Here is a 27,832-nt window from a genome sequence, read left to right as displayed (position 1 = left end):
TAAAAGGGTTTTCCATGGAGTTTTTCCTCAGTGGATGTGAGGGTCTAAGGACAGAGGATGTTGTTGTGATGCCATGTAAAGCCCTTTGAGACAAACTGTTTGTAAAAACGGGCTATACAAATAAAATTGCCTTGCCTTGCCTTGCAAGTTGTTTTTAGATCGGCGGGGCAGAGATACGAGCTGCTCAGCTAACGCTACGGAGGCATATGGTATTTCCGGTTTTCCCTCATCAAACTCATCAAATTCACAGTCCAACAACTCCAAAACACTCTGGTGGACAAGTTGTGACCTGCACATTCACCACGCTATGAGATAATAATGGAACATTATGAGACGGAGTTGTTGTCAAGGCAAATGTGTAGCCGGAACTACATTTCAAACACGGCTGCTCAGCAGAGTGACTTCAAAAGCAAGAAGTTGTTGTAATGTTACATAATTGTTGTACATTATTATTTCAGTGTGTGGTGAATGTGCACAACTTGTCTACAAGAGTGTTTTGGAGTTGTTGGATTGTGTATTTAGTTTAATGAGGGAAATGTGGCAATACCATGCAGCTCACGTCTCTGCCCCGCCGATCTAAAAACAGTTTGCACCGACAATTAAAGGTAATGAACCTACTGCTAAAACTGTTGGGATTATGGCAATGGGCCAATTTGCCAAAATGTTGAAATCTCCTCAAACCAAAGTGAATGTACTAAATCATCAGTGTTACTTTCCCAAATCAGTAGCCACAGAAGCAAAGGACAATTGTTCTGATGATAGTGATGATGAGAATGGCAGTGGTCAGTGATGAGGAGGATGATTGGACTGTGTGATTGTGACGATCAGGATGACCGGGATGGCAACGGGCGTCGTCACAGTGGTGATAGTGATAGTGAGGATGATGAGACTGATTGTGGAGGGTTGTGATGAAGCTCTGTAGTCTTATGATAGGCTAACCAAATCCTGGCACCAGCTTTGTGCCTGAAACATGGGATTCATACTGAGAAGACAAATGAAGACTACATCACCCATTTTTCATAACACTTTAAAATATTCTTGATTGTGATAAAAGAATAGTTCAGATTAGAACTCTGACCAGAGATATGATTCCAGCATTCTTGATGGTCTTTCCAATAGTGACTCATTTCCTTGTGTGAAGTGCAGTGTTTCAATACCGAGCCATATTTAAGATACTACTATGACCACAGTCATGATGAACATTGTGCTGATGATGCTTTTCTGACTGCGGATATCCAGTTATGATATCTATGAGGTAACGGTGGTTGCTGATTACAGTAATGTTGAGCGCTCTGATGGAAGGTGTTTTCTGTAACGGCTCCACACTGGGAGGAGAAGTGGAAAGTGCAGCAGCGTGAGTGACTCTGTATTTTCTGCTGAGCTCTTTTGCAGTTAGAGACGCATTTAGCCTCGCACTGAAGACTAACAGAGAGACTGGGAGAGCTGATGAAAGACAGAGGAACCATGCCTTATTGATCTTATTGATTCAGCCCTTACCTTTAAAGAATACCCACCCCTCCCCCACACGCTACCTCTCACCCCTCCTCAAACCGGTAAACCCCTTTTGAATAATATAATTGCGTATTTGATCCTTACTGTCACCTCCACCAGGAGGAGAAGAAGCCTGATTGAATCACTGGAGCGTGCTCTTTCTCCGTCGATGGCAGACTCTGCGAGGGGTTTTGATTGCTTCCTTTTTACACGTAGATGTGTCTGCACTTTTTTTTTTACTAAAAAAAAAAAACCTTGTCTGGTGTGAACTGCTGCTGAACTGCTTTTCATTAAGCTACAGTAAGCAGAAACTAGGAGAGAGCAAGTGTGTGTGTGTGTGTGTGTGTGTGTGTGTGTGTGTGTGTGTGTGTGTGTGTGTGGGGGGGGGGAGGGTTCACTGACGATATTTATAAACAGACAGAAACTTATGGAGCAGACACACACACCTAAATAATATTAATGATCCATATTATTATATGGGTATATTTCCAAGGAGCCCATTTCTTCTTACTACAGATGTGGAGCAGGATGTTAAAGGAGCAGTCTGTAGATGTAGTCATGACCTTTGCATAGCCGTCTGCACAGTTTCTTCTATTGACAGTTTTGTACATTATGTAGACTATAGAGTAGAGTAGAGAATACTTTATTCATCCCTAGGAGGACATTACATTACATGTACATTACACTACACACATTTATATATATTTGGCACATTTTTTTTTCTATTTTAGTTATCTTTTCTTTTTCTGTTTTATTCTATTATTCTATTTTTAGTATTTAATATATATCATTGGGTGTATATAGTGTATATTTTCTTTAACTTAAGTCCTCATAATATGTCCTTGCTGCTGGATGTTTACATTTCCATTGGGATCAATGAAGTGTCTCTAAGTCTTAATCTAAGTGTAAATGAAAATAGAAGAGCTGTTGGACTTTGCTGTTTCTCCTCCATTCTCCAAAATAATAACGTAGAAGTCTATAAACAGAGAGGAAAAGGAGCTCAATACGACTCTAATAGCAAAGCTGTAACACTAGTGTGATTAATATTCCACCCATCGGTCTGTTAGCTCACAGTCAGATCTCATCAGTAAATAGTCAGGTCCAGAGTCCAACTGTGACTCTAGCCTAAGCTTTGAACAAACAAAAACAAAACGGTGACACATTTTTGTTGTTTATATCCCCTTAATATAATACTATACAAAAAACTAGTAGCATTAATATTAATCCTCAATAAGGAACAGTGCAGCTGCTGTAAACAAAGTGTGTATTTATTGTGACTTTAAGGATGAGGTTGATTCTGATGCTATTCCGTCTCTCAGTTCTCTGGCAGTCAAGATGACTCAAAGCATTGCTATCTCTCACACACTCCTACACACACATACACACACTACATATTCACCTAATGCTGTACGCTGATATTCAGAGATCAATAGTGCCACCTTTCAGTGACAAATTGCATTACAAGCACAACAGCTCCACTCCGGTGCATATGGAGGATTCATCTTCACTTCAACAACACTTCACTCATTCACCCAGAGAGGGGAGGAACAGAAGAGAGGAATGATTATTGTGTGATGAACACTGAGAGCATAGGAACATTTACATCTGAGTCTTTTAACTTTGTGATGTTATCTACAGCAATTGAATTCAACCATGTTCTGCTGGTTTTCCTACAGTAAAAACCCAGAGTTCTGTGGAGGTTTTCCTCTTCTCTCTTCTTCACCAGATCCTGACCATTCACATCTAGTAGACATGCTACTGTAACATTTTCCAACACAGCAAATCTACCTGACTGTGGGAGAAACCTCTCTACACTATTCAAATCTTTCAAACAACTGGCAGCAGGGTTCTGCTTTCTGTAAAATGAACATGTTTTTAATTTACACTTCTTGGACTCAAATGGAAGCTTATGAATTAAGGACATTTTCTATAATGTTAGGCATAGATATTCTCCATAAAGTGCTGAAAAATAATAATTTTCATGAGAATTTGTCAGGCGAACAGTACTTTTTTTGGTCTTTTTTGGGATGTTGAGGGTGATATCTTAAAATCGAGCTGCAACAAACCCCAGAATCTTTTTTTCATGCCTCCCCCTATGTGTCAAGATACTCTCTGCCAGCTTTTATAGTTGTATGACTATTTATGCCATTGTAGTACCTAAATATTTGCATTTACATAATTTTGCCAGCAAAATGATCCAAGAAAGGGGTTTTGGCCCCTGTAGCTTTCCAGCAGCTAGTTGACCGGGTTTTCCACCCAGGTTTTAATCCTTGAAGTTCCTACATATCATTTCTGCTGTCAAACCTTTTACAATGCTCCGTGTCTGTTTTTTTGCTTTGCCCCCTGGGTAATATAGTTCTGTTATAAAATGGTCAATGGAGTGTTATTTAACTGATTTTTTTGTTTGTATTAACAGTAAAGTGTTGTTAATTTTGAAATCCTGCCATAAATGACCAGCAATCGTTGACTGTAGAATGATGCATAAGACATGTGAAATACTCCAGTTTAATAAGATGGTGTGGTCATAAACCATGGAGTCTGTGTTTGAATGTGTCTCTCAGCATAAACAACATGTTTGTGTTTGGATCAGGCGTGTTGTAAAGCTCCAGCCAGGCAGCGTGAGACAACAGGGAGCAGCACTGAGACAAAAAGCCCTAATCTTTCATTCTGTTGTCAGGTCGCTAAATGCTGTGATAAGAGGCTGAAAGGAGACGGGGGGAGGGATGTGGCCGTGTGTGTGTGTGTGTGTGTGTGTGTGTGTTTACAGCCAAGATAGTTTCCCCCTTACATAATAGTTTTGTTACTGAATTGAGTCCTTAACCTGATTTATATTGATCAGGCTCTGACTCGTGCATACTTAATTCAGAGTGGTAATCAAATCAAACAGACCCAGACCTCCCCCTCCTCCTCCTCCTACCCCCCCCCCCCCCCCACCACCACCCACTGACAGACTGAGAGAGCAGCAGACACATTAGAGAGGGTGTTATTATTATTGTTGTTGTTTTATTTGGTCATAAAAGCAGTGAGAGCATAAATAAGACAGATCAGATAAAAGAAAGAGATAGATTCTTCTTCTTGTATGAATATTTAAAAAGCTCAGTTCACCTTCAGTACAACCTTATCATAAACATGAGGATGACCTCTCTCTCTAACTTGACTCTACTCTGTATAGAAATCAATTTGGAGGAATGAGATATCTTCATTAATTTATGACATTATTTTGCATGTAATGTCTGTTAGATGTCGGCCTCTCCCTGGAGCTGATTGCTGTTGATCACGCATTTCTAAAGGGGTTTTATTTTATGTCTGTCTTTCTTTTATCCAATAACTACCTACCAATGGGACAAGGGATTTTTATTTTATTTTATTTTATTTAACAGAAATTCCATTCTCAAAACTCTAAGATAATTTGGTAAAACAGTGTTACAGTTCAGCACAACATCACTTGCAAAAGCTCATCTCTCTCCATAAACAGTTCACTCACGTGCCAAAACTAAATTCCTTTCTCGTAAATAGTCAGTTTCCCCAAAATGCATCGTCTCTTTGGCATCGTGTGAGCACTGCAAGTCAACATGTTTAGATGTTTTGTCTCTATGGCAGAGGAGCAGTGAAATGTCCCTCATGTCCTCCACTCAGTCTGAGCTCAGTCCTTCACTGACAGTGGTTACTAGTTTTTTTTGTCTAGTTAATAGAATGCAATTGTGTATAAAACCGAATAAACAAATAAAATAATAGGTTTTTACAGTAGCCTCCAAGGTTTGACATCACACATTGCACTCATGCTGCCAAGGAAATTGTAACCATGGTTATTCACACACTGCAAAAACTCAAAATCTTACCAAGAATATCTGTCTTATTTTTAGTCAAAACAAATCTTATTCTACTTAAAATAAGACTCATCACATAAAAAGTAGCTTGTTTTTAGACACTTTTTTACTTCTTTCAAGCAGATTTTCACTTGAAATAAGTAGAAAAATCTGATAGTGGAGCAAGTTTTTCTTCCTTATTACAAGCACAAAAAACTTGCTTTCACTGGCAGATTTTTCTACTTATTTTAAGTGAAAATTAGTTTGAAACAAGTGAAAATGATCTAAAAACAAGTTAATTTTTAGGTGATGAGTCTTATTTTAAGTGGAAAGAGATTAGTTTTGACTAGAAATTAGACATTTTGACAAGAAATAAGACAAATATTCTTGGAAGGATTTTGAGTTTTTACAGTGCATGTAAAGTAACTTCCATTCAACAGAGTAAGAAAATGTATACAGCATAATATACTGTAATATAAACACAAACAAAAACAAGGAAAATGTGAAGTAGCCTACAGTGCTGTAAGTAAATACATGTTATTCATGATTTTATGTTCTTGACTAATTTTGACAAATGAACAGACTATTGTACATGTGATGACTTATAGAATGAAATGAGGCTGACATGTTTTGGAGAGAACAACCATTAGACCGAGAATCAACAATAAGTTTAGATCAACTCACCTGTAGAGATCTATTCACCTGGACATTGTGCTACTGTAGCTATCTGTACTTAATCATTTACAAAGATGTACGAAGACATTTGCAATTTGATGAAATCAATGAGAAATTCAGTTCTGTTGTGAACAGTTGCCAAGTGGGTTGGAGGTTTGTCCATGTTGTTTTGAGAATGTAATTTCTGTTTCAAGAAATGAGCCAAACCAATGGAGAACAACTGTGTTCATGAATATGTAGCTACTGTCCCATTTTAAAAACAAATGAATAAAATGTAGCTAAATGTAAAAAAAAAAAAAAAAAAAAAACATGGACACATGAAGACAGTGAGACAACAGTAAAGTCATGGATAAAGTGAAAAGAGAGCCAGGTGATAAATTGACCAAACTGCATCATATGTTGAAGAGAGACGGGTGAGCCGTGTGTTCATTATTACGCTCAAAGGGATTTTCTGTGATTAGAGGCCGGTATTATTGGTTATTGGTTATTGATCGATGGACAGTGGAGGAGCTGGGCATGTTAAGCCTTCAGAGCTGTAGCTACTTCTCTGTAGTGAAACACCAGACGTGTGTTGGTACAGCTGAGTAATAGTCTACCACAGTGGAGACAGACAGACAGACAGCAGGTAAACAGATCCAGTATCAGATGCAGGCTTACACAACAACAAGGACTTGTGTGTTTGTGTTTCATATGAAAGACGCTGCGAAATCTCCTGCAATGTTTAAAGGGATTGTTCACCCAAAATTCAAATTTCACTCATTATCTACTCACCCTCATGTGGACAAAGAGTCCTTCTCTGAGTTACGGGGGGTCCGTGCAGCAGTATTTGTCCATATAATGGTTGTCAATGGATACCAACTTTCTTCGTCCAAAAAGACACACCAAAAAACATCCAAATACCTCCATAGTGCTTGTCTGCAATGTCCTTCTTGTATTGAAGCCCCGACATGAGAAATTGTTCCGCCGGTCAGTGCGAAGAGCAGTGAACTGAGTCACTGGGAGCTTCCGCTATAACAAGCTTAAAATATAGACTTATTTAATTTTTTTCGGAACAATTTCTCATGTCGGGGCTTCAATACAAGAGGGACATTATAGACGAGCAGTATGGAGGTATTTGGATGTTTTCTGGTGTGTCTTTTTGGACGAAGAAAAGTGAGCACCATTCACAACCATTATGCTGCGTGGACCCCCCCCGTAACTCAGAGAAGCCATGGAGGACTCTGAAACTTCTCCCAGCCCTTAGTCCACATGAGGGTGAGTAGATAATGAGTGAAATTTCAATTTTGGGTGAACTATCCCTTTAATGTTTGAAAAGCTCTAAATAAGGTTTTTCTTTTCTCTCCTCTCCTCTCCTCTGCTGTCTCTTCCCTCCTCTCAGCGTGTAAACGGAAGGAACAGGACACGGCGAAGGATCGCAACAACACACCAAAGAAGTCGCGGCTGGTCTTCACCGACCTGCAGCGGCGCACCCTGCTGGCCATCTTCAAGGAGAACAAGCGGCCGTCCAAAGAGATGCAGCTGACCATCTCTCAGCAGCTGGGCCTGGAACTCACCACCGTCAGCAACTTCTTCATGAACGCTCGACGCCGGAGCCTGGACAAATGGACAGACGACGGAGCCAGCCCCGGCGGCCAGTCTTCGGCGTCCAGCACTTGTACCAAAGCGTGATAATAGATGTTGTGGAGGGGGGGAGGGGGAGGGAGGGAAGCGAGGGAGGGGTCCTGATGGGGGTGGGTGCCACGGAGATGCAGGGAGGGACGTGAAGGCGTGAAGGGCGTGGGTCCAGGTTTTTGTCCAGTCGAAGCGAGGAGGAAAACCAAACTTTTTACATTTTTTTGTTTGTTTGTCTGTTTTGCTTTTGTAGAGGGTGACAAACAGAGAGGGGCTGCTCACTGCCACGTCTATAGTTTGTAGCCAAACCGCCTTTTACAACTCCATCCTAAATCCATAAAGAAGCCGAAGGGTAAACTCATCTCGAAAAAACAAACACACAATCCTTACTGGGGGAAACAAAACAAAAAAAACCCAACTAAGCTAAAGAATCATAGACTTTCACTGTTGATGTCTCTTGAAGGACAATAAGCTGACACACTAGCCCAAATACCAAAGACTAGAAGACGATGTATGTTTTCTAATATGCAATATAAGCTAGGAAACAACCAAACAATGAAACAAATGAAAGCTTTATGATGGCAGAATGTGTGAGAAGAAGCTCCCATGTCCTGAGAGGGCAGCGACACATCAGTGGGCGCAGAGTTCTCATTCAGATGTCAGGTTGTGGAGATTGCACAGCCAAATCTAGAAAGCTGTCATGGCTGGATTGTAATTTTTTTTTTTTCTATCAGGTTATGCAGCTGAGGGCAGAGCAGAGATAAGAGGTTCCCATCATGAAAAACTGACCACGTTCCAATAGAAGTTCATCTCTACCCAGGCCTGGAAGGAGCCTGCACAGCTCTGACTCTTTTGTTAAAATCTGCTAATTAATGGCAGAGTGTGTGGCTGTGCAGTCTCCATCCTGATCTTCTTTATCGCCACTAACTGGAAAAAACAAACAAACATCCCCTTCCAAATTGTTCTTTATCACACAACGAGACTGAGACCTGAGATAAATCAAGATGGCCGATCACTGATAAAACTCTTCACTTTTAACCAAAGAAAAAGCAGCATGGAACGATTTGACTCTTTAAAGCGGGCAGTGAGGATTCAGACAGTTAGGAAATGGCAAAATATGCAAGCACAAACAAAGACACGCACATACACACACACACACACACACACACACAAACATGCACCATGGCACATGCAACTTTCCTCATAATTTGAGCCGACATCTAGAACTACAAGCTTACTCAGCGTACTCTACATTGAGTCAAGTGTTAGTGTATTGTACATGAATATATGAAGCATACGTGAGCACAATCTTGAAGCACATTTTTTTTGCAATAGAAACTGGACTCTCTGCCGAGTGGTCTTCACATCTTAGAAAACTCAGGATGCCATTTTTTCTAAACAGTGGCTGAAATCCATTCGGCATCTGTCATTACACACTGTAATGTACAAATGTACAAACACACACACACAAACACACACTGACAAGGAAATACACTTGCTTTACAAAAATGCACGCACACAACTTTAAAGAGTCATTTCCCAAATGTTTTCCAGAATTCCCACCCCGGTACGAAACACTGTCAGCAAAAACCAAAGCTAAGCTCCAGTTTACCCTGGCTTCACCCACCCATCATTTATATTACCATGGTAACCCACCACGGCAGCAGCTCCCCACTCAGCATTTTGGCATTAGCACAATCTTTGTCCTGTATGGAAAGAGAGGTGCTGTTTGATGACATTTGAAACAATTTGAGTTGAATCTATAATTAATGCTGAACATTTACATTAGAAACTTTAAGATGGAATTTTTAATGCACAACTTAAGGCGGAGCTAAAACCTCAGCCTGGATTTACTCAAATCAAAAGGCTTCATCTGTGATTGTAAAAATCAACACGTTCACATGTAAATGAGATTTATGGACACAACAGTACCCCACCATACATAAAGAGCAGTCTTCTAATGGAACCATCCTTAAACAGAAACATCAGATGGAACCTTTTGCTGTAAATCCAGCTGTAGAACTAAGATGCTCTTTGGAGGGCTCCAGCTGCCGTCATACAAAACATCACCAACCAACCAACCAACTAACACCATTAACTGACAGACACAAGAGCAAAACCAGTGACTAGGCTGAACCTGCGGAGGACGGACTGTCCAGGCGAATCAGGGCCTTTGTAATAGTTAAAGAGGACAATCTAAAGACGATGCCCGGCAGCTCCGTCTCTCTCACAGGGTCAGTGGGCTGGGAGACAAGAGGACAGGTCTTCACGCTGCAAACACATGATTTTGATTAAGTTTGTGGACAGATCAGCTGTAAACCAAAACAATTTTACCACTTTTTTTTTTCAGCTTAAGATGAATCTTTGTTTGCAGCATAGGAGAGTCGGATGTTTGGTAAAGGTCTCTGACTGCCTTTGTGTCTAGAAACGTTTTACCAAACATCCCTCACAACCACATCCCACCACCTGATTTTAGTGCATCACACAGTACCGCCTTTAAACATGATGTAAATACTAACGAACCCTTAAAACCTCAACCGCACCACCTCCTGCTCTTTTTACAGCCTTTACCATACGCAATCACCTCATCAATCATCTCTCACTCAAGCTATCAAACCAAAAAAGAAACAAAACCAAAGGAAAGGCGTCAGTCAGCAGCCCCTGCTCCTTAGGAACCCCAGGCTGAGTTGTGGCCTGGTTAGAGACAAGCCAAAGGCTTTGAGAATGATTTAAGATAAAAAAAAAATGGACAAATGGACACTTTTTCTATTTATTGACAAATCGAAACCAAAGAAAACCTTTTTCTGCACCTAACTGTTCCAACAAACGGAAAAAAACTAACTGAGGATGGAAGAGAATTATTACCAAAAAGTAAAAAAGAAAAAAAAAAAAAAAAAAAAGAGTGGTGGCGACGTCAAGGATGGAGGACGATGTCGAGGATGGAGGTTGATGATGAAGAGGAGGAGGAGACGGATGACATCATGGGAGCAGAGGAGTAGCTTTGTTCTGCCTGGTGTCGAGTCAGGCCATCTTTAAGGGGGAAGCAGGTCGGGGACTGAAAAGGGTAAAACCACACGGGACGGAGGGACGGAACCAGCGGAGGACCGTGTCCTTCCCTCCAACCCCCCAGAAAAAGGCAGAACATTAATGTGTCTCTCACGGTTGAAGAGTGTCTTTAACGTGTGCCTATGCAGTTTTTCAAAGTAAAAAAAATGGTTTAGAGAACAACAGAAACCTCATCAGCTAACAAACCAAAGATTCACCGTTAACTCCAGCAGCAGTTTCCTCCCCCAGCCCCCCCCCACCCCCCAAAATAAGAAACATCCTCAGCACACACACACCAGCAGCATGGTGTGTATCCATGCTGGGAGCAGTGTGTTCTGGGTTTTGAATATCCCCCACTACCTTTCTGTCCTTTCAAAACATCTCTTATTCTGAAGGGTTGTTCCTCCAGCGTGGTGTTACCATGACTAAACCTTTCCACTGAAAAACCTCTGTTTTTATTTCATTGTGATTATGATTTTGTTGTTGTTGTTGTTGTTGTTGTTGTTGTTGTTTCCACCAAACGCCATCCCCCTGCTCCACAGGACAAAGTCTACCTCCAACCGTCTCCAGCAGTAGTAAGAGAAGCCGCCAGACAACAGCACAGAGTCGCTTTCTCTCGCCCCCAGCTTCATGTTCATTCATGTGAAAGTGAAAAGGTTTTGACAGAGTGGAGGTGAAAGCAGCCTGGCGGTGCGTCACCAAAAACCACCAAACACTTCCCATCTTCCATTTTTCTTTCCTTCCACCCAGTCTGGGGATTGGAACCGACCGCCTCAGGGTGAGCGTGCTGTTGTCCGGCGACGCTCCCTACTGCAGAGACACTGACAATGTAATAATGCTTTGTGAAACGTACAGTACATACCAAAGATTTTCTGCTGTACAAACAGTAGCACACTGATCCCTTTTCCTTTTCCTTTTCCTCCATACCTGTTGAATAGTCAAGGATCCAGATCTGTGATCCAGGTCAATGGATTCTCCTACCCACAGTGTTGTTTATCTCACTGCATCTGATTTTCTACTTTCCGCCCCAAACTTAGCAAAAACCTGCTGAAGCAGAAAGGCTTTGGATTGTTGACCTGTTGTGAGGAATCAAACTGGAAAAAACTATGTCCACAGTAAAACCTGTATGGACATTTTGAATAGAAAACAGGCTCTCGTGTACAAAACTACAAGGAGATGTTTGTGAGTTTGCTACATACCATAGCCAGCATTAGCATTAACTGCTATTTAGAAAAGTTGTAAATTCATTCATTCATTATCTTTTCTCAAAGTTAGCATGCTAAGCAGTTAGCCCCGCCCTGCCAGCCCATCTGGTCACTTTGTGGTAAGAATCCACCACAGTTTCCCGGCCTGTGAAACTAGGGCTGCATATTAGAAATAGAATATATATAATGAGGCAAGTAAATAGCTGCTAAGGCAAATTGTAGCTATGCAACAATTACAAAAACATAGAAATATATTTAAATTTGAATTTGAACATCCCAATGAGGGAATGTGACTCTAAAACAAAACTATGAACATACTGTGGACAATCCAGAGAAGAAAGTTCTGCTCAGCTGAGTTTTGTCAAACAAGAAAAATCTTTGCTGGGTGAAGGAGTTTGTAAAGGTGGTCTGTTATGACATCACGCTGGAGGAGGACCCTCACTGAGACCGGTGGGTGGACATGTCCCCCACCAGCTGTCAGTTTGTTCTTTAGGGGGGAGGGACTACGCTGCTGCTCCATAAATACAACAATAATGAAACGAAACCAAAAAACAACTACGTCAACACCCGCTGAGAGAAACTGCTAAAATATCGGTCAAATAGCTTTATCCTTAGTTTTCTCTCTCTCTTTCTGTATGTAAAGCTTCTAGTCCAAAGAAATCCTCCACCCCCCTGACGCCCCCATCCTGCTGACCGCGCCCACCGGAGGGGCGTGGCTTCTGGCTCAGGGGGTGGCGGCCATTTTTCATTCCCACTTGCAGTTCTGTCTGGATGTAACACAGGCTAAACCTGCCAAACCAAAAAAATGAAATTAAAAATAAACTAAAAAAACATTTAAAAAGGAGGGGGGGGGGAGGGGGGATTTGAAACCAAAAACCGTCCCAAAGAGGTTTCATCGCTTGTTTGTTTTTAAGTACTTAAAAATTATTTGCCAATACTTTTGTGTCAACTAATACTACCACTATGTTCCTGCCTAGGTTTTTGCAATATGTCATTTTTTTATTTAACGTAATTTATGTTTTCTTTTTAATTGTGAATTAATTTAAGCGAACAAATTTTGTTGCCAAATCTCCCTCTGAACCTTTTCCCTTGATGATTAGCTTTGCCAAAGTTTACATTGTACGTTCCCTTTTCTTTCTGTTTGATGATGTATTTATTTATGAGGTGTTTTAGAACACACTAGTTTTGTACTTAATAATAATTTAATGTTATTTAATTAGATGTAATTGTTTTTTGATGAATATTTATGAGTATTTAAGAATGTTAGTTGCATCAAAGATGCAGTGCTTATGCCAGGCCTGTTAATTTATTCTTAGTTAGCTTTACTTTAAAAAGCAAATGAAATGTGTTATGAATGTTTAGACTTAATGACAGAACAATGTAGGAATGTCAGATTAGACTTACGTACTTCTGAATGTCAAGACTTGCTCTCACTCTTTAGCCAATCTAGTTTTTTGTCCTGGTACTGATTTTTCTTTTTCTTTTGTTCTTTTTCTTTTTTTTTTCTTTTGAAAATGAAAACAATCTCTTTATGACAAATAATAGCATCGAATGATGAGCACTGCATCTGTTTTTCTTTTCCTCCTTGTGATTTTTGTGGCTAATTTATTGGTTGTTTTTCAATTTGTTTGCATCCTGCTGACCATTCTTGAACAAGCAATGAGTTTCAGACTGATGTTAGTGACACTTGATCAGGTGAAGTAAGGGCCACACACTGAGATAAACTGACTCACCAAAGATAACTGGAATCGTTGAGAGGCCAATAAACTGTGTGTTTACATCCACGCAGCTCATATCCTGGTTAAGATTTCATACATTTACTTTACTAAATGATGTACACATGTAATGCATCTTTTTGCCTGCATGAGTGTTTTTTTTCCCATGGAATCAATATTACAACATCAACTCTAAGGCAACATTATTTAGGTATTTGTTCTATTTCAAACATTATCATGTTTGTCACATCTCAAACATCTGTGTGACTAAGTTGAATAATAATGCTTGTGTAACATCTATGGAAATCTAATTTGATCATTTTAAAAATATGCTTTTTACAGTGAAGACAATAATATGTTGTGATCACCAACCCAAGAAACATTCAAGGGAACATGAGCACCAGAAACTTAAAGAGTTATTCTCAATCTTTTTGAGCTAACATGTACAACACATGGATAGCCACTTCAGCACATTATCTTTTGAGCCACTGTATAATGTTAAAGGCTATTGTGTCTCATATTTCTATCAGGATTGTTGCATCTTTATGTTGAAGCTCAAACACAATGTGAAGTTCTGGGTAGCATATTTCATACACTCCATATTGGTGGTTCAGGTTTAATTGGATTCTCCATCACTCATCAAATCTGCTCATTTCCACTTTTTTCAAACCACGATTAGAGCTTATCCAGGTCATTCTAATCAGGATGTGATGTTAACACACACACACACACCACCGCTACAGCTGCTTCAATGCCAGGATGTTGGTGTGTGTGTGTGTGTCAGCGTGAATGAAAACACACCTACTTGTTTTACCCGTTAGGAAGGAAATCTGTGAAGTCCCTTAAAGCTAGCTGCTTCCAAGACTGACTTTGTGAGTGTGTAAAAAGAAAAAAAAACTTTCTATATCAATAGTGAGAACCAGAGAGGCTACCTCACTGACTTTCCATTTGTCCTTTTAATCGTGTTGATGAAACCAAAGAAACCAAAGATGTTTTTCTTATTCAGTGCGGTCTGCGCTCAGCACCACGCTTCTGTGCTTTCCTCTTCTAAATGGTGACGCCACATTTTGTCCTCTTTTCTACTCTTTCTATCTCTCTCTTCTTCCCCTTCTTCTCCTCTGATTGTCTGTCGTTTTTCCCTCTGAAAGAATACAGCAAGATGCAGGAGCAGTGCGTGGTCGGGTTGACTGCTGCATATCAGGGAGCACAGGCAGAGAAACACAGTGATTATAGATATGTAGATCAAAAGTCTTTTTTCATTTTGCGTTGAATTTATTCACTGGGCCGTTTCATTCAACAAGTGTTAGAGCTGCACAAATGTACAAATTCAGTAATAGTTATTAGAAGGAAATGTTATTATACATGGGCATAAAAGGTTTTCCCACAACCTTACAATGCATAAATAAAACTTTAAGTTTAAGGTCTTAGTATGTTTCAAAGGAACTTTACAAAACAGTGCATACTGACACCACTACACACAAACCTGAAGCTGCAGAATGATAGACATGATGCCCTGTTGAGAAAAAAAAGGAGTAAAAACAAAAAACAGTCCTGAAAGCATACAGTAGCCTATATGATGGAGGTGGAGATGACTGTGTTGGTGTTGTGTTCAGGTATCCACTTCCTGTTTCTTCATCAACTGCAAACTTTTCTTTCCAGTAACACTCAGCCTTGTCTTGCTTTGTGCAACACTAAATGTGTTTGAGCAGCAGGATGCTTAATGAACTACTTGTGGTCTTTACCTTCACCTAAGTCAGAAGGACAGTTTCTGTTGATGTGATATCACCAAAGTGATTCCAGTTGACCCTGTGACAACCAAAAACCACCACGTTACTCCTCTACAGTCCCACAGCTGCTCAGACTGTAAAGATCTGAAGATACACACACCAAAAAACAAATCATGTAGCAGGACACTCAAATCATTGATGACAAAGATCAAGTCCTAGTTGTACTGTATAGATGGACATCTTGGATCTGCTCTGTTGGCCTTACTGCCTGCACATCATCAGAAACACAACCTGGAGACTGATGAGAGTGAATAGTCATTTGACTGATTATTACACCGAAGCATACTATAGTCATCCTTTCCCCCAGCATTAAGGCTGGAGAGTTCCATGTGAACAAGCCCATGTTTCAAAGTCACAGACACTTAAAATATTGTCTTTGTAATCATTGTGAGTCAATAAATTAAATGACAGCAGCAATGTGCAAGTAGGATGTTCTACTCCTGTCCATCTAACTTCCCTTCTCACAAACATTTGGCTTTAAAATCAACCCGGGAAGTCAAATGGTGGAGGGACAGATCTGTAGATCTTAGAGTGGGGGGGTTCAGCCGGTCTTCAGACTTCTCCTGCCACACTTTGCTTTTCCAGAGCGGGTGGTTTTGCAAACGAAGACACAGATAGCGCTTTCGTTGCAAAGTATGAGATAACCTTGGATGAGTGCCTTGCTTGAACCAAAGCGAAGTCTAGACCTCTCTGTTGTGCTATAAACTTTCTATTCCTGTGAATAATAAATACCTCAGCGCCGAGGCCACCGTCACTTGGCTCTGCTGCTTTGCAATGCAATCAGTGCAAAGACATCCAGAGTGAATACCAAAGGCTTACTTTTCTGTTTGACTCTTCTCTTCTTTTCTTTTTATCTGTCTGTCTTTCTCTCTTTTGAGCTGAGTTTCCAGAGAAAATCATGTGGTTTTCAGATTTAGATCATCTTCTCACTGCAGCCCAAAGGAAGTACGAATACAAAACTGTATCTCTGTTTATACATAAATCTTTGATGGTGATTTTGTGGGAAATTTAGGAAATAAGGAAACAAGAACAGGAGAACAGAAAAATAAACAACAAAAAAATTAATAATCACAACTTTAAAAACGTATTCTTTTCAAATCATGTTTGTCATCATTTTGTGATCAAGCACATGTATTAAATGTTATTATGATGTCTCAATTCGTTAACATGTTGAAAAAAACAGAGAGATCTTGAATGAATCATTTTGTGACATCAAGATGTCACCACCTCCATTACAACGTTACATTACAAAAGTAAATATGTGAAAACAGCTTCAGTGGAAACACAGCCCCCCCCCCCCCCCCCCTCTTTCCTCAAATGGTTGCAAAGCTTTAAACGGTGGGAAAACTCAAAGACAAACTTGTGAGTGTTGTGCGCAGACCGTGCTCTCTTTACCGAACTGTTGCAGATATACCTCATAGACACTAGTGGTAGGATGATGTTATAATAGCATATGTCATGAAATATTCACTTGCTCTTCTTCCTTTTTTGGTAACTGTAACTTAAAAATGAAACAAATGTGGGGAAAAAGCTTTATACATTTTTAAGTTTTTTTTTTGTTTTTTTTTTGTAAAAGTTCAAAAGGTACGCTTAAACCAAAAATGAAAAATGCTTGTCTTCTTCTATGTTCTCTTTCTTGTTGATGTATTCTTGTTTTCTCTCTGTCCATTCTGAGGATGGAGGGATTTTACGATTTACAATCTAATTTTGTTTTTGGATCTCTGGTTCTTTTGAAGGGGTCACTGTCCCTTTGCGGATATTTTTGGGATTGGGAACATTGTTGGAAAGATGATGCCAGAAGTTACTTGTTTCAGCCCAGCATAATAACACTTTCTTTGAGCCATCTATTTCATTTGAAATCCATTCACGTTTCACTTGATTTCCATGCATTATTTCTTGAGCTCTTATTTTGGTGCACTTCCTTTCCTGTGTTAAATTTGCTACCGTCACAGTTCCATTATCCATACCACAGTGCTATAGCCCAGATTTTATGCATGAGTATATTTACAATTAGCTAGCCGTGTAATGCATTGTGATTCTTATAATTAACCTTATTATTAGCACCCTTTCATTTCATCTCACATACAGGACTCTACGTTGCATCTTGTATTAGAATGACCTTTGATCTGCTAGCATCAAACCACTGAGCAACAGTTAGCTAACACATTTGCCAGCTCATTGGGACACCAGGTGTTCGTCCCTGTGATGGAGACACAGGACATGGGTTTGACAGGCAAACAGCTGCCGTATTTGTTCAACTTTTTCCTTCTTTTTTTTTTGCGCATTCAATCTTTAGTGAGGTTCACTGTATTTCACTGTAAATACCTTCTGCCAAACCGGAAAATCACAAACATTTTGAGGCACTTGAGGGAATCTGACGTTTCCTGGCGGCGTAGTAATACACTGACTGTCCAAACTAATATGACAGAAGCTGAGGAAGTTGGACGCTGAGATGTTTCCAGATAGACTTAGGACTGAATTGGACATAAATAATTCTCTAAGGGTTTGATCATTTATGTCCAAAAATAGAACATTTTAGCCACTAGAGGTAGAAAGTAACATTTTAATGATATTTAGTGCAGCTGCAGAACTCCAACAGCTCCAAGGCAACTTGCTCAAACCTGATGTTTGAATACTGTGACGAGAGAGAGAGAGAACAAATGTGCTATTGAACAAAGGTACAGACAGGAGAGTACAAAGTGTTTCCTTATTGGGCTCAAGTTAAATCAGTCTCCTGAATGTTTCACTGACAAGATCAACAGTGAAAACCTCCACGTGAAAATTAAAGCAAGTGTTCAAATTTGAGCACAGTATTCTGTGTTTTTATTGGAGTTCACACAGTGTTAGTCAGGGGATTACACAGCATTTCCAGTCCTACTTGTCTTCCATCCCTTATCGTGAGCATTAACCGCCAGCTACACTATAGAATGTATTTGATCTGGTTCTAAACACTGAAAATCTGTTTGCAGCTCTTTGGACCAGTCAATCCCAGTTAAAGCAACAGGCAAAGAAGAACTTCCTGTTCTAAGATACCCTGATATTTACATGATAATCCACAGAGCTGCAGGTGAAGAAATCACAGTGAGGCATAAATATTCTAATACAGAACCCCTGACATCCTGTAAGATGATATATTTTGAGACAGTAACTTGCATGACATGATAATAACTTGTGCAAAAAAGAATGACATCATCTTTCATGGACCTTAGGGCTGATCAGATCTATGTTACGTAGCTGTACTTTTCAGGTCGACTCAGCTAAAAAATAGTGAAGGGTCAAAGGTCAAAGCGGCAGATTCATGATGTCAGATTTTGAACAAAATCACAATCAGTCCATTGAATTCACAGCAGACAGCCTACAGCCACATGTCAACTGTAATTAAAGCATCTCGTCCGCAAAACATTACGTTTACCCAAACTATCCAATCAAAATCACACACTCTCCCACCTTCGTGTTCACTGTCTTTCCTTTGTTCGTTACTTTGTCTTTGTCTTTTGGAGGATTGTTTATTACCATTTTCTTTCATCGTTTGTCATACAGTAATCAAAAATCAAATTATGCATTTTTTTTATTATTATTATTTACATTTGGTTGGAACAGAAAAAGAGAAACAACTGAAAACTTGTGGTGTGGAATAAAACAATGATCAAACATGAAGGAGATATTTGGAGAATTAATGTTGTTCCACTCTATGTATAAAAGAAGAAAAAAAAACAATAAAGAAATCACAATGGTCTTATCCATGTACAGCTGACCCATCTCTTATGTTTTCATTACTGAATCATACACAGATGGGAAACAATGGCATCATGTGGGATCTGATATGTAGTGCACTTTGTCTTATGGAGCTAATAACACGAGGTTTAGTGGTAGGAAACAAGACCAGCGTCTTTTCCTCTTTGTGGAGTTTGAGTTTTTGTAGAACGGCGGCAACAATGAGAGATATACTTCTTTTTTTCCATCTATCCATCAATCCATCTGGTTCTTTGTCTGTCTTTAATGACTCCATCACCTCCTCTGTCCCTCTCTACATCTCCTCCTCCTTCATTCTTTGCTTCTCACCCCCTCTCTCCTCTGTGTTCTCTCTGTGTAATCATACCAGCGTCCATCTCCGCTCATCAATCCACCTCGTCACCCCCCACCCCTCTCTCCTTAAACTACCTCTCCTCCTCCCCTCCCCTTTTAATCACTCCATCCCATCCTCCTGCTTGTCGTACTCTCTCTGTTGCCAGGGAAACACTGGTCCATTCTGTAGCTGTTAATCCAATGACATTGTCTTTCTATTACCTGTGGGCCAGATTAACAAAACCTGCAGAGACAGAGCAGCCAGCAGAGAGAATGTGCAGGTGGTAAACACATATTCTCACTTATGCCAAATCTGCAGGGGGAAAAACAACCTAAACCAGTAACTCCTCTGTTTGAGAGAGGTTTTTCTTTTTCCACATACCTCAGAAGAGAGCAGATCCACCCAGCGGTGGTGGCTGCAGGCTGCATCACTCAAACACTGGAGATGGAACAGGAAACCAGGGACCTAGTGCATTTTCAATTTGATTATACACCTGAATGAAAACTTTAGAAAAATGTATAAAATTGTTATTAGCATTGTTTTGATTTACAAAATAGACTCATGAAACATGAGACTTTCACTTAAGTTTCTCCTGGTTTGAAGGGACGAAAGCAGATCTGTACAGATATAGTTTCATCATCTAAACCCATGGTTTTTATCTGCCTTTCCCTTCCTCCGTCTTGTCCTCTCTCTCTACTCCCAAATTTTTTCCAATTTCTCTTTACGTTGTTCCTCTCTCTCTCTTCTTTCTCTCTCTCTGTAGAAATCAATGGTTGTTCTCTAAATAGGAGGTCACAGGGGTTGCAAGCGCTCGCGGCCCGGCTTTTCAATTACAAGCAGTCTGCAGTCACCGCAGCACACACGCACGCACACACACACACACACACACACACACACACACACACACACACACACACACACACACACACACACACACACACACACACACACACACACACACACACACACACACACACACATACACCTTTCGTCCTGAACAGCCCTTCCCCCCCAGAGCTGCTGGGCCAACAGAAAGAGTGAAAGAGTCAAAAGAAAAGATTTCAGAGTTAAAAGGAAAACGATTTCAGTGTTGAAAGAGACAGAATTCAGAAAAAGAAAGAAAAAAGAAAGAAAGAAAAGTGAGAGGGAACATGAGGTAAAATGAGAGCTAAGATTAAGGATGTGAGGAGAGGATTCAGACAGATGAACGTTCCACATGGCTCTGGAGTTTGCTGCTGAGAACACACATCTTACTTTGAACATGACGACTGACAGTTGCTCTCTGATTCTCCCATCAGCCTCAATTTGAAGTGGTGAGAGCAACGTGATAATGAACCTCAAGTCCACACACTCAATTCAAACACTGTTAAAACACTGCAGCTCTTTGCTGTTCCTCAGACACTGTGTTGTTATAACCGACCTCTCACATGCACCTGAATCGTCTCATGTGTGTCAGTCCAGACAGAGGTGGAAACATAGTCATGTGTCATTCTGACCACACCTTCCAAAACTCTGACCATAAATGGGACTTTGTCGGAGCTGCTGTGGTCTCATCACGTCCACAACTGTCACTGTCCATCCCACACACTCACTTGAACCATTGTTCAAGTGCCATTCCCCTGATCTGTGAGCGCGGGAAGAAGAAAACAGGTGAGAGGACAGAGAGAACAGAATACAAGAGGACACAAGGGGAGGTAAGGAAGGGAAGGAGACAGTGAGCGATAAAAGAGGAGAGGTGAGACAGGACAGAATATCTGACAGGGAAAACAAAGAGACAAGAGGAAAAAAAGAGGAGAGATGAAAAGGAGGTCAGGGAGGACAGGAGAAAAGGTTATAAGAAAAAAGAAGGAGCTGAAATGGAAAGAGGAATTGTAGCTGGCTCAGATGAGGAAGAGGAGGGAGAAAAGGTGGGGGTTGGGTGGGGGGTTGTTCAACCCAGCCTGGCGCCTTCAGGGGTTATTGGGTCGTGGACAGCCAATCTCTCTCAGCTTAATCAACAGCAGCAGAGGTGATTGCAACACCGCAGGGGACTGCTGGGAAAAAAAGACAGGAGGGAGGAAGAGGTGGAGAGATGGAGAGGGAGAGAATGAGATAGGAATGAGTGGGAAGATGTGTGTGAGGGGATGGGGGGCTGTGGCGGAAGATGAGGAAAAGATTGGAAAAGGGGAAAAATTGGGGTAAGGATGGAGAGAGGAACAGGAGAGAGAAAGATGAGAGGGTGAGGGAGAAAGGAGTGAAGATTGGAAAAGATATGAGTGGGAAAAGGAGAGGAGGATGCCAGAGGGGAAAGGGAGAGATGCAGAGGTTGAGATGGAGGAGGGGAAAAAAAGGGAAGATAAAGGGAGAGGTGAGAAAATGATGAAAATGATCGGAGGACAGGAGAAGGAAACAAGTGAGGGAATGAAGGAGAACAAGTCGAAGAGCAAATAAGGATGTGAGAAAAAAAGAGGATAGGAAAAATGATAGAAGAGGTGAAACAGATGGATGGAAAGACAAGGACAGCAAGAGTAAGGGGAGAGGGGATGAGAAAAGGGAACTAAACGAAATAGGAAAGGAAGCAAGGGAACAAGACTCAGTGCATAATGCTATACAGGTTATTTACTTTAGTTTATTTAGGTCAGAGCATAAATACTGATGTTAATGAGAACCAGTCACTATAGTAACTGTGTTTAGTAGTCCAGGCAATTTAGCTCATTTTGGACCCAAAAATAGAACTAATTGTCACAGAATGTTTTTCACCATCATTTCTATGAGGTGTCCAGAACAACATACTAAAAGTCCTAAGAAATCCTAGTTGGGGAAATATGTTTATATAAATATGTTTTATATGTTAATTTGCATAATTATTTACTGTATAAAGTGCTGACAACAATACACCCCAATGCTGCTATTTTTTTCCCTTTACTCCTATCACAATAAAACTTTACATGATGAAAGTATCCATGAAATGTAACATTTTTTGTATTACAAGTTTCTTGGAAAAATTAATTTGAATATGCAAATTAGCAATACACTAATGGAATATGCCCAAAATACACCCGAATAGGCTTCTTTTCTTCCTTTACTCCTACCACAATCACACTTCACACAATAAAAGTATACATGAAAAGTAACATTTCTGTATTTCAAGTTTCTTGGAAAATTAATTTTTAAATATGTAAATGAGCTCAACACTAATTGACTTATGGTCAAGAAGCCATAAAGCCGCAAGCAGCCAAAACAGGGGCCAAATAACTAACAGAAATTATGTATGGTGAAAAACCTTCTGTGACAATTAGTCTGTCGTAAAACGCTATTTTGCCTGGACTATAGAGTCAGAGATGAAGAAGAAGAAGATGATGATGATGATGATGATGATGTAAATGGGATCTGAGTTGAATTCTAAAGTCAGCATATAAAATCATGAACTCAGAATGGAAACAAGTGACTGTTGAGGAAACGTTGTTAATCTGCATGAGATGATATTTCACAAAATACATTTTGAAACACATTACTCATATCTACATTAGGTTATACTTAATTTATCCCAGAGGGGGAATTCATTTGTAACAGCAGCATACAAGATAATCAGGACATTGAGTAAATAAATTATACAAAAAAATAAAATACATAATACATGAAGATAGCCTACTTTAAAAACTACTGTGCTCAATAACGGATTAAAATTGCTTGCTGGTAGACAAACAAAAGATAAAAAACGGTATAAAGTGCAACAGACATTACAGACCATCTATCTAGAACTGTTAAATAGTCTAACTGCCATTGGGATAAAAACACTCTGTTTTACACTGAGGGTGTTTCATCCTGTTGCTGTGGGAGGGGTTACACTGGGGGGCTTACACACACAGAGCTGCTTTTTTGATCAGCTTGTTTATGTTTTTCCTGTCCCAACAGATGGCACCATGATGTCATAGAAGGTCCTTAATGACTCTAAATGATGTCAGCCTTCTCAGAAGACGTAGCTGACATGGTCCCTTTCTGCAGGTGCATCTGTGTAGGATGTTCACCTGTGTTGTTGGAGTCGTCTTTCTCCAGAAGTCTATGATCATCTCCTTTGTTTCGCTAGTGTTCAAGTGAAGGTGATTTAGTTCACACCAGTTCACAAAGTCCCTGATGAGCAGCCACTACTCCTGTTCATTCCCCTCAGACATGAACAGGAGTATCAGCTGGTCGTCAACTTTTCATTACTCCCCTGTAGCCTATGAGATCCCAGGAAGCCAGGTCCAGCTGGGAGGCAGACAGCTGGACAGCCATTGTCACATGGAACTGGAATAACAACATGCAAACTTGAAGCCTTTAAACCTGCACCAGGATGTGGACCTGTTTGTTTGCAGCTGTAAAGTTTCAACATGGGAGTCTATGGGAATGACCTCACCTCTTAGAGCACTATCAAGTGGTCATTAGAGGAACTGCAGTTTTTGGTGCTTCAGATTTACCATTATTTTTTTTAGCCTGAGGTTCAGTTAAAGGGATATGTTCTTGATTTGAACAGGATAGTTCACCCAAAATTCAAATTGCACTCATTATCTACTCCCCCTCATGTGGACTAAGGGCTGGGAGAAGTTTCAGAGTCCTCCGTGGCTTCTCCAAATTGGACGGACCAGGAAGAGGAGCTTCCGCTAGCATGGAGCATGGAGGTATTTGGATGTTTTTTGGTGTGTCTTTTTGTTACGAAGACAGTTGGTATCCATTTGCAACCGTTATATGGACATGCAGTGCTACGCCGAGACCCCCTGTAACTCAGAGAAGCCACGGAGGACTCTGAAACTTCTCCCAGCCCTTAGTCGACATGAGGGGGAGGAGATAATGAGTGAGATTTGAATTTTGATAATAAAAAAATACGAAATAATGTTTTCACTTCCTCATTCATTTCTTATTTATTTAGGTTGATGAGGGATTTTTCACAAGGCTGCGACATGACAATATGAAGGCATGAAATGACTGAATGCATCTCAACACTTTGCTAGCCAGTTGTTGTAAAGTGTGTTGTGCAGTAAACACAATTTAAATGCATTCTTATCTTTTGTGAACACAAAACTGAACCAGAATCAGTTTACAGTTGACAGTTTTACAGCACACACAGCGTCTCCATAGATATGGCCAAGCATCACTAAATTGTTGCAAGGTACAGATATATTGACTACTGCTGAAGACTGTGACTGGTCTCATTGCCATGCTCCATCTGGCAGGGCAGCTGCCAACAGAAATGAGCCTATTGGCTATAACTGGGTGCATTTCCATTTTATCTTTTTAAAATGTTCTTTAATGTACACTGTCCCTCTCCAACAAATAAAGGAAAAAGAAATAAAGACAGCGTGTTTGATGCAGTTTTATGATCAATCAATGAAAACAGGAGAAAAAACACATTTTTATGCAAAGTGTGCTGCAGGTATTTCCATCTACAAACTGCAACTTGTTTTTCACATTCAGCAGAATATGACCTATTGTTTAACTTATCAACATAAAGTTGTTGTGACAGGTCAAGTTGGGTGTAAACAACACACAGCAGGTTGTGACTGAAGAAACTCACACAAACACCAGTGGTCGGTTGTATTCTTTTTCAACTGTACTTTATTTAGAAGGAAGACTCATCATCAGGTGTCATCACGCTCATGTCTCTCAAATATAAAAAAAACAAACAAAACATGACTGAACAGTGGAGACATGTCTGAGTGCTGTGGAACACATCCAAAAAACTAAAATAAATTAATTCAGACAACCCAAATGACGCTGGAGCTGCAAGAAAGCTATAGCGTTTGTTATATATACATATGTATGTATGTTTACATATACATACATACACACATAAATTTATACACAATGTAAGTGCTGCACAATGCACTTTCAGCTAAACATACTCACACAGAGCAAAACTGTTTTTAACACAACAGAGCTGTCAAAGTGACACACAAGATAAGTGGAAATAAATTAAAAACCATGTTTGTGGAGGAAAAACCCAGCCTAACAGCACATCTGTCCTCCTGCTGTGGCATCACATCTTTGCCATTTCTGCACTTATTCCAGGTTTCACACCTGTATCAAAGAAGCGGTTTGTTTTTTCAGATTTTTTTTTCTCTTTTTTTAAACCTATTGTTTTGTACTTTGAAGGGTTTGGACACTGAGCTTGAGTGTCTGTGGGGTCACCTTGCAGAGCAATCCTCAAGACTGATATTTGAGCCGGGTTGAGCCAAGTAGGTCACCGTTTCAGCTGCCTTCAGTTAAGCACGCAGAGATATTAGACAAAGGAAACCCTGAGTTTGTCACACTCTTGATGAAATATACCTCAAAAGCCTAATGGTGCCAAATGAAACAAGTGGAAGAGCACCCAACATGTCTGTACTGAACCAGAACATGTGCTGTAAAGTGCATATCTGTATGCATCCACGGTGGAAGCAGGAGAATGGACCAAGCAGAACAGCTGTAAATCATGCAGCGTTGTTGAAGACCACCGGTGGACAGGACCTGCAGCCATGTTGGACGACCGGTCAAACGTCTATCTGCATGTTTCTGATGTGCTGGGAGGCTGCTGGAGCTACATGAGAAGAGAAGAAGACTCTGGTCTTCATCGGTCTTCCAACATGGCGTCTCATCGTTGACAACGTCCAAAAGCACCAGTGTCCAGCCATCATGTGGTACAAGGTGTGATGTACAACTACACTGACTGGAGAAAGACAGCGGGTGACCAGCTCCTCCCACAGCTCCACTGATGGTTAGTGATCCAATCACAGAGGTTCTAGGTCTCAAAGACCTCATTTGTCTTTTTGGGATTAGACAATCACAAAGTTGGTAAAGTCACTGTCTGTTTTCCCATTTACGGTTTTGATTTAATATTTTTGCAAACACTTCCCTAGTTCCTTCAATCAAGTGGAAGATGTCCACCTGTCAGAAACGTTTCTCTCCACCAACAAAGTGGTGGTGCACAGACTGCCACTTTACACAGGCTGTGGTTTCCAATGTGTCTGACTGTAACAGAAGAACTGAACACACGGAATTGAAAGACGCGGAGAGAGCTGTCGACGGCCCACATCACAGCAGGAACATGTCAAGTCAGATTTCAGGGTGGATTTTTCCTGGTTAAGCACATATAAAAATGACATAAAGCACAAGTCCAGTATTTCTAGTTCGTCAGTGTAAAAGGCACATTGTCATGGCATGACAGAACAGAGGGGACAGGGTCAGAGATCAGAGGTCAACTTACTGCCTGTTAGTTTTGAGGTTTGCTTTTGACATTCACACGTTACCATGGCGTCCTGTCCCGAGCAAACACAACAGCAGGTGGAATTGAACCTGCAACTTCCTGTGGTTGCAGTGACCACTGGTGAGATCAGATGAAACACTCTGGATTTCCACCTAATGACTAAACTAAATGAAGTTATTCAGTGAGTTACTGCATTGCCATCAAGGTGTGAGTGGACACAGGAACTGCACTGAGGCTTAGGCAGAGCTCAGCGTCTATCAGCACTGTCAAACTAAACTCTTAACCTACACTTTATCTATTCAAACTCTGATACATCTGTGCTACTTCTTTAGATTTTTAAAGATAATATACTGCATTAAAGGACAGCTCCAGCATTATTGTGATGTTTCTTTATGTTTTCCCTCCACATGAGAACCATACGTAGCACTAACTAGCACAAACATTTTGTGTTAGTGACAGAAAAAGCCTCCTTAGCTTAGTTCAACATTTTGGCAAATTTGCCTATTGCCATAATCCCTATAGTTATAGGGGTAGGTTCATTAACTTTAATTGTCGGTGCAAGCTGTTTTTAGATCGGCGGGACAGAGACGCAAGCTGCTCAGCTAATGCAACGGAGGTGCACGGTATTTTCCCCTTTCCTTCATCAAACTCATCAAATACACAATCCAACAACTCCAAAACGCTCTGGTGGACAAGTTGTGACCTGCACATTTACATTAGATAATAATGGAACGTTACCAGACAGAGTTGTTTGGGAGGGAAATGCGTAGCCGGAGCTACATTCCAGACACGGCTACTGGGCGGAGTGGTTTAAAAGTTCAGAGTATTTGCTTCATATTATTTCACAGTGTGGCGAATGTGCACTTCATAGCTTCTTCACGAGAGCATTTTGGGCGTTGTTGGATTGTGTATTTAGAGCTTTGAGGGAAATGCAAAAGTACCGTTTCATGAGCAGCTCGCGACTCTGCCCCGCCGATCTAAAAACTGCTTGCACTAACAATTAAAGGTAATTAACCTACCCCTAAGACTATACGGAATATGGCAATAGGAGAATTTGCCAAAATGTTGAATTATCCGTTTAATGCTTAATTTGTTCCAAAATCATTTCCATATGAATGATAGGAGAATTAGATGAGTGATGAGAAGCAGAATGTGAAAGTAACTGGCTGACATCAGACTAGCTAGTCATTAGACATTGACTACTCTACTGCCTGGAGAACAGCCTGCTATGTG

At 40.5% G+C, this 27,832-nt stretch overlaps 1 protein-coding gene across 2 annotated transcripts in view; it reads left to right on the top strand.

Annotated features, from left to right (window-relative positions):
* Positions 1 to 19,080, top strand: part of onecut2 (one cut homeobox 2) — a 47,382-nt gene extending 28,302 nt beyond the window's left edge. For both annotated transcript variants that reach the window (XM_083983777.1, XM_083983776.1), the window contains one exon: positions 7,351 to 19,080. In XM_083983777.1, coding sequence (XP_083839903.1) covers positions 7,351 to 7,640 — 290 coding nt within the window. In that variant the 3' untranslated portion in view covers positions 7,641 to 19,080. The remainder of the gene's footprint in view (positions 1 to 7,350) is intronic.
* The last annotated feature ends 8,752 nt before the right edge of the window (positions 19,081 to 27,832 follow it).

The sequence above is a fragment of the Trachurus trachurus genome (assembly GCF_905171665.1).
Source record: "Trachurus trachurus genome assembly, chromosome: 12".
Lineage (NCBI taxonomy): Eukaryota > Metazoa > Chordata > Actinopteri > Carangiformes > Carangidae > Trachurus > Trachurus trachurus.
The sequence above is the reverse complement of the archived record's forward strand: the minus strand, read 5'-3'. Positions and strand labels throughout refer to the sequence as shown.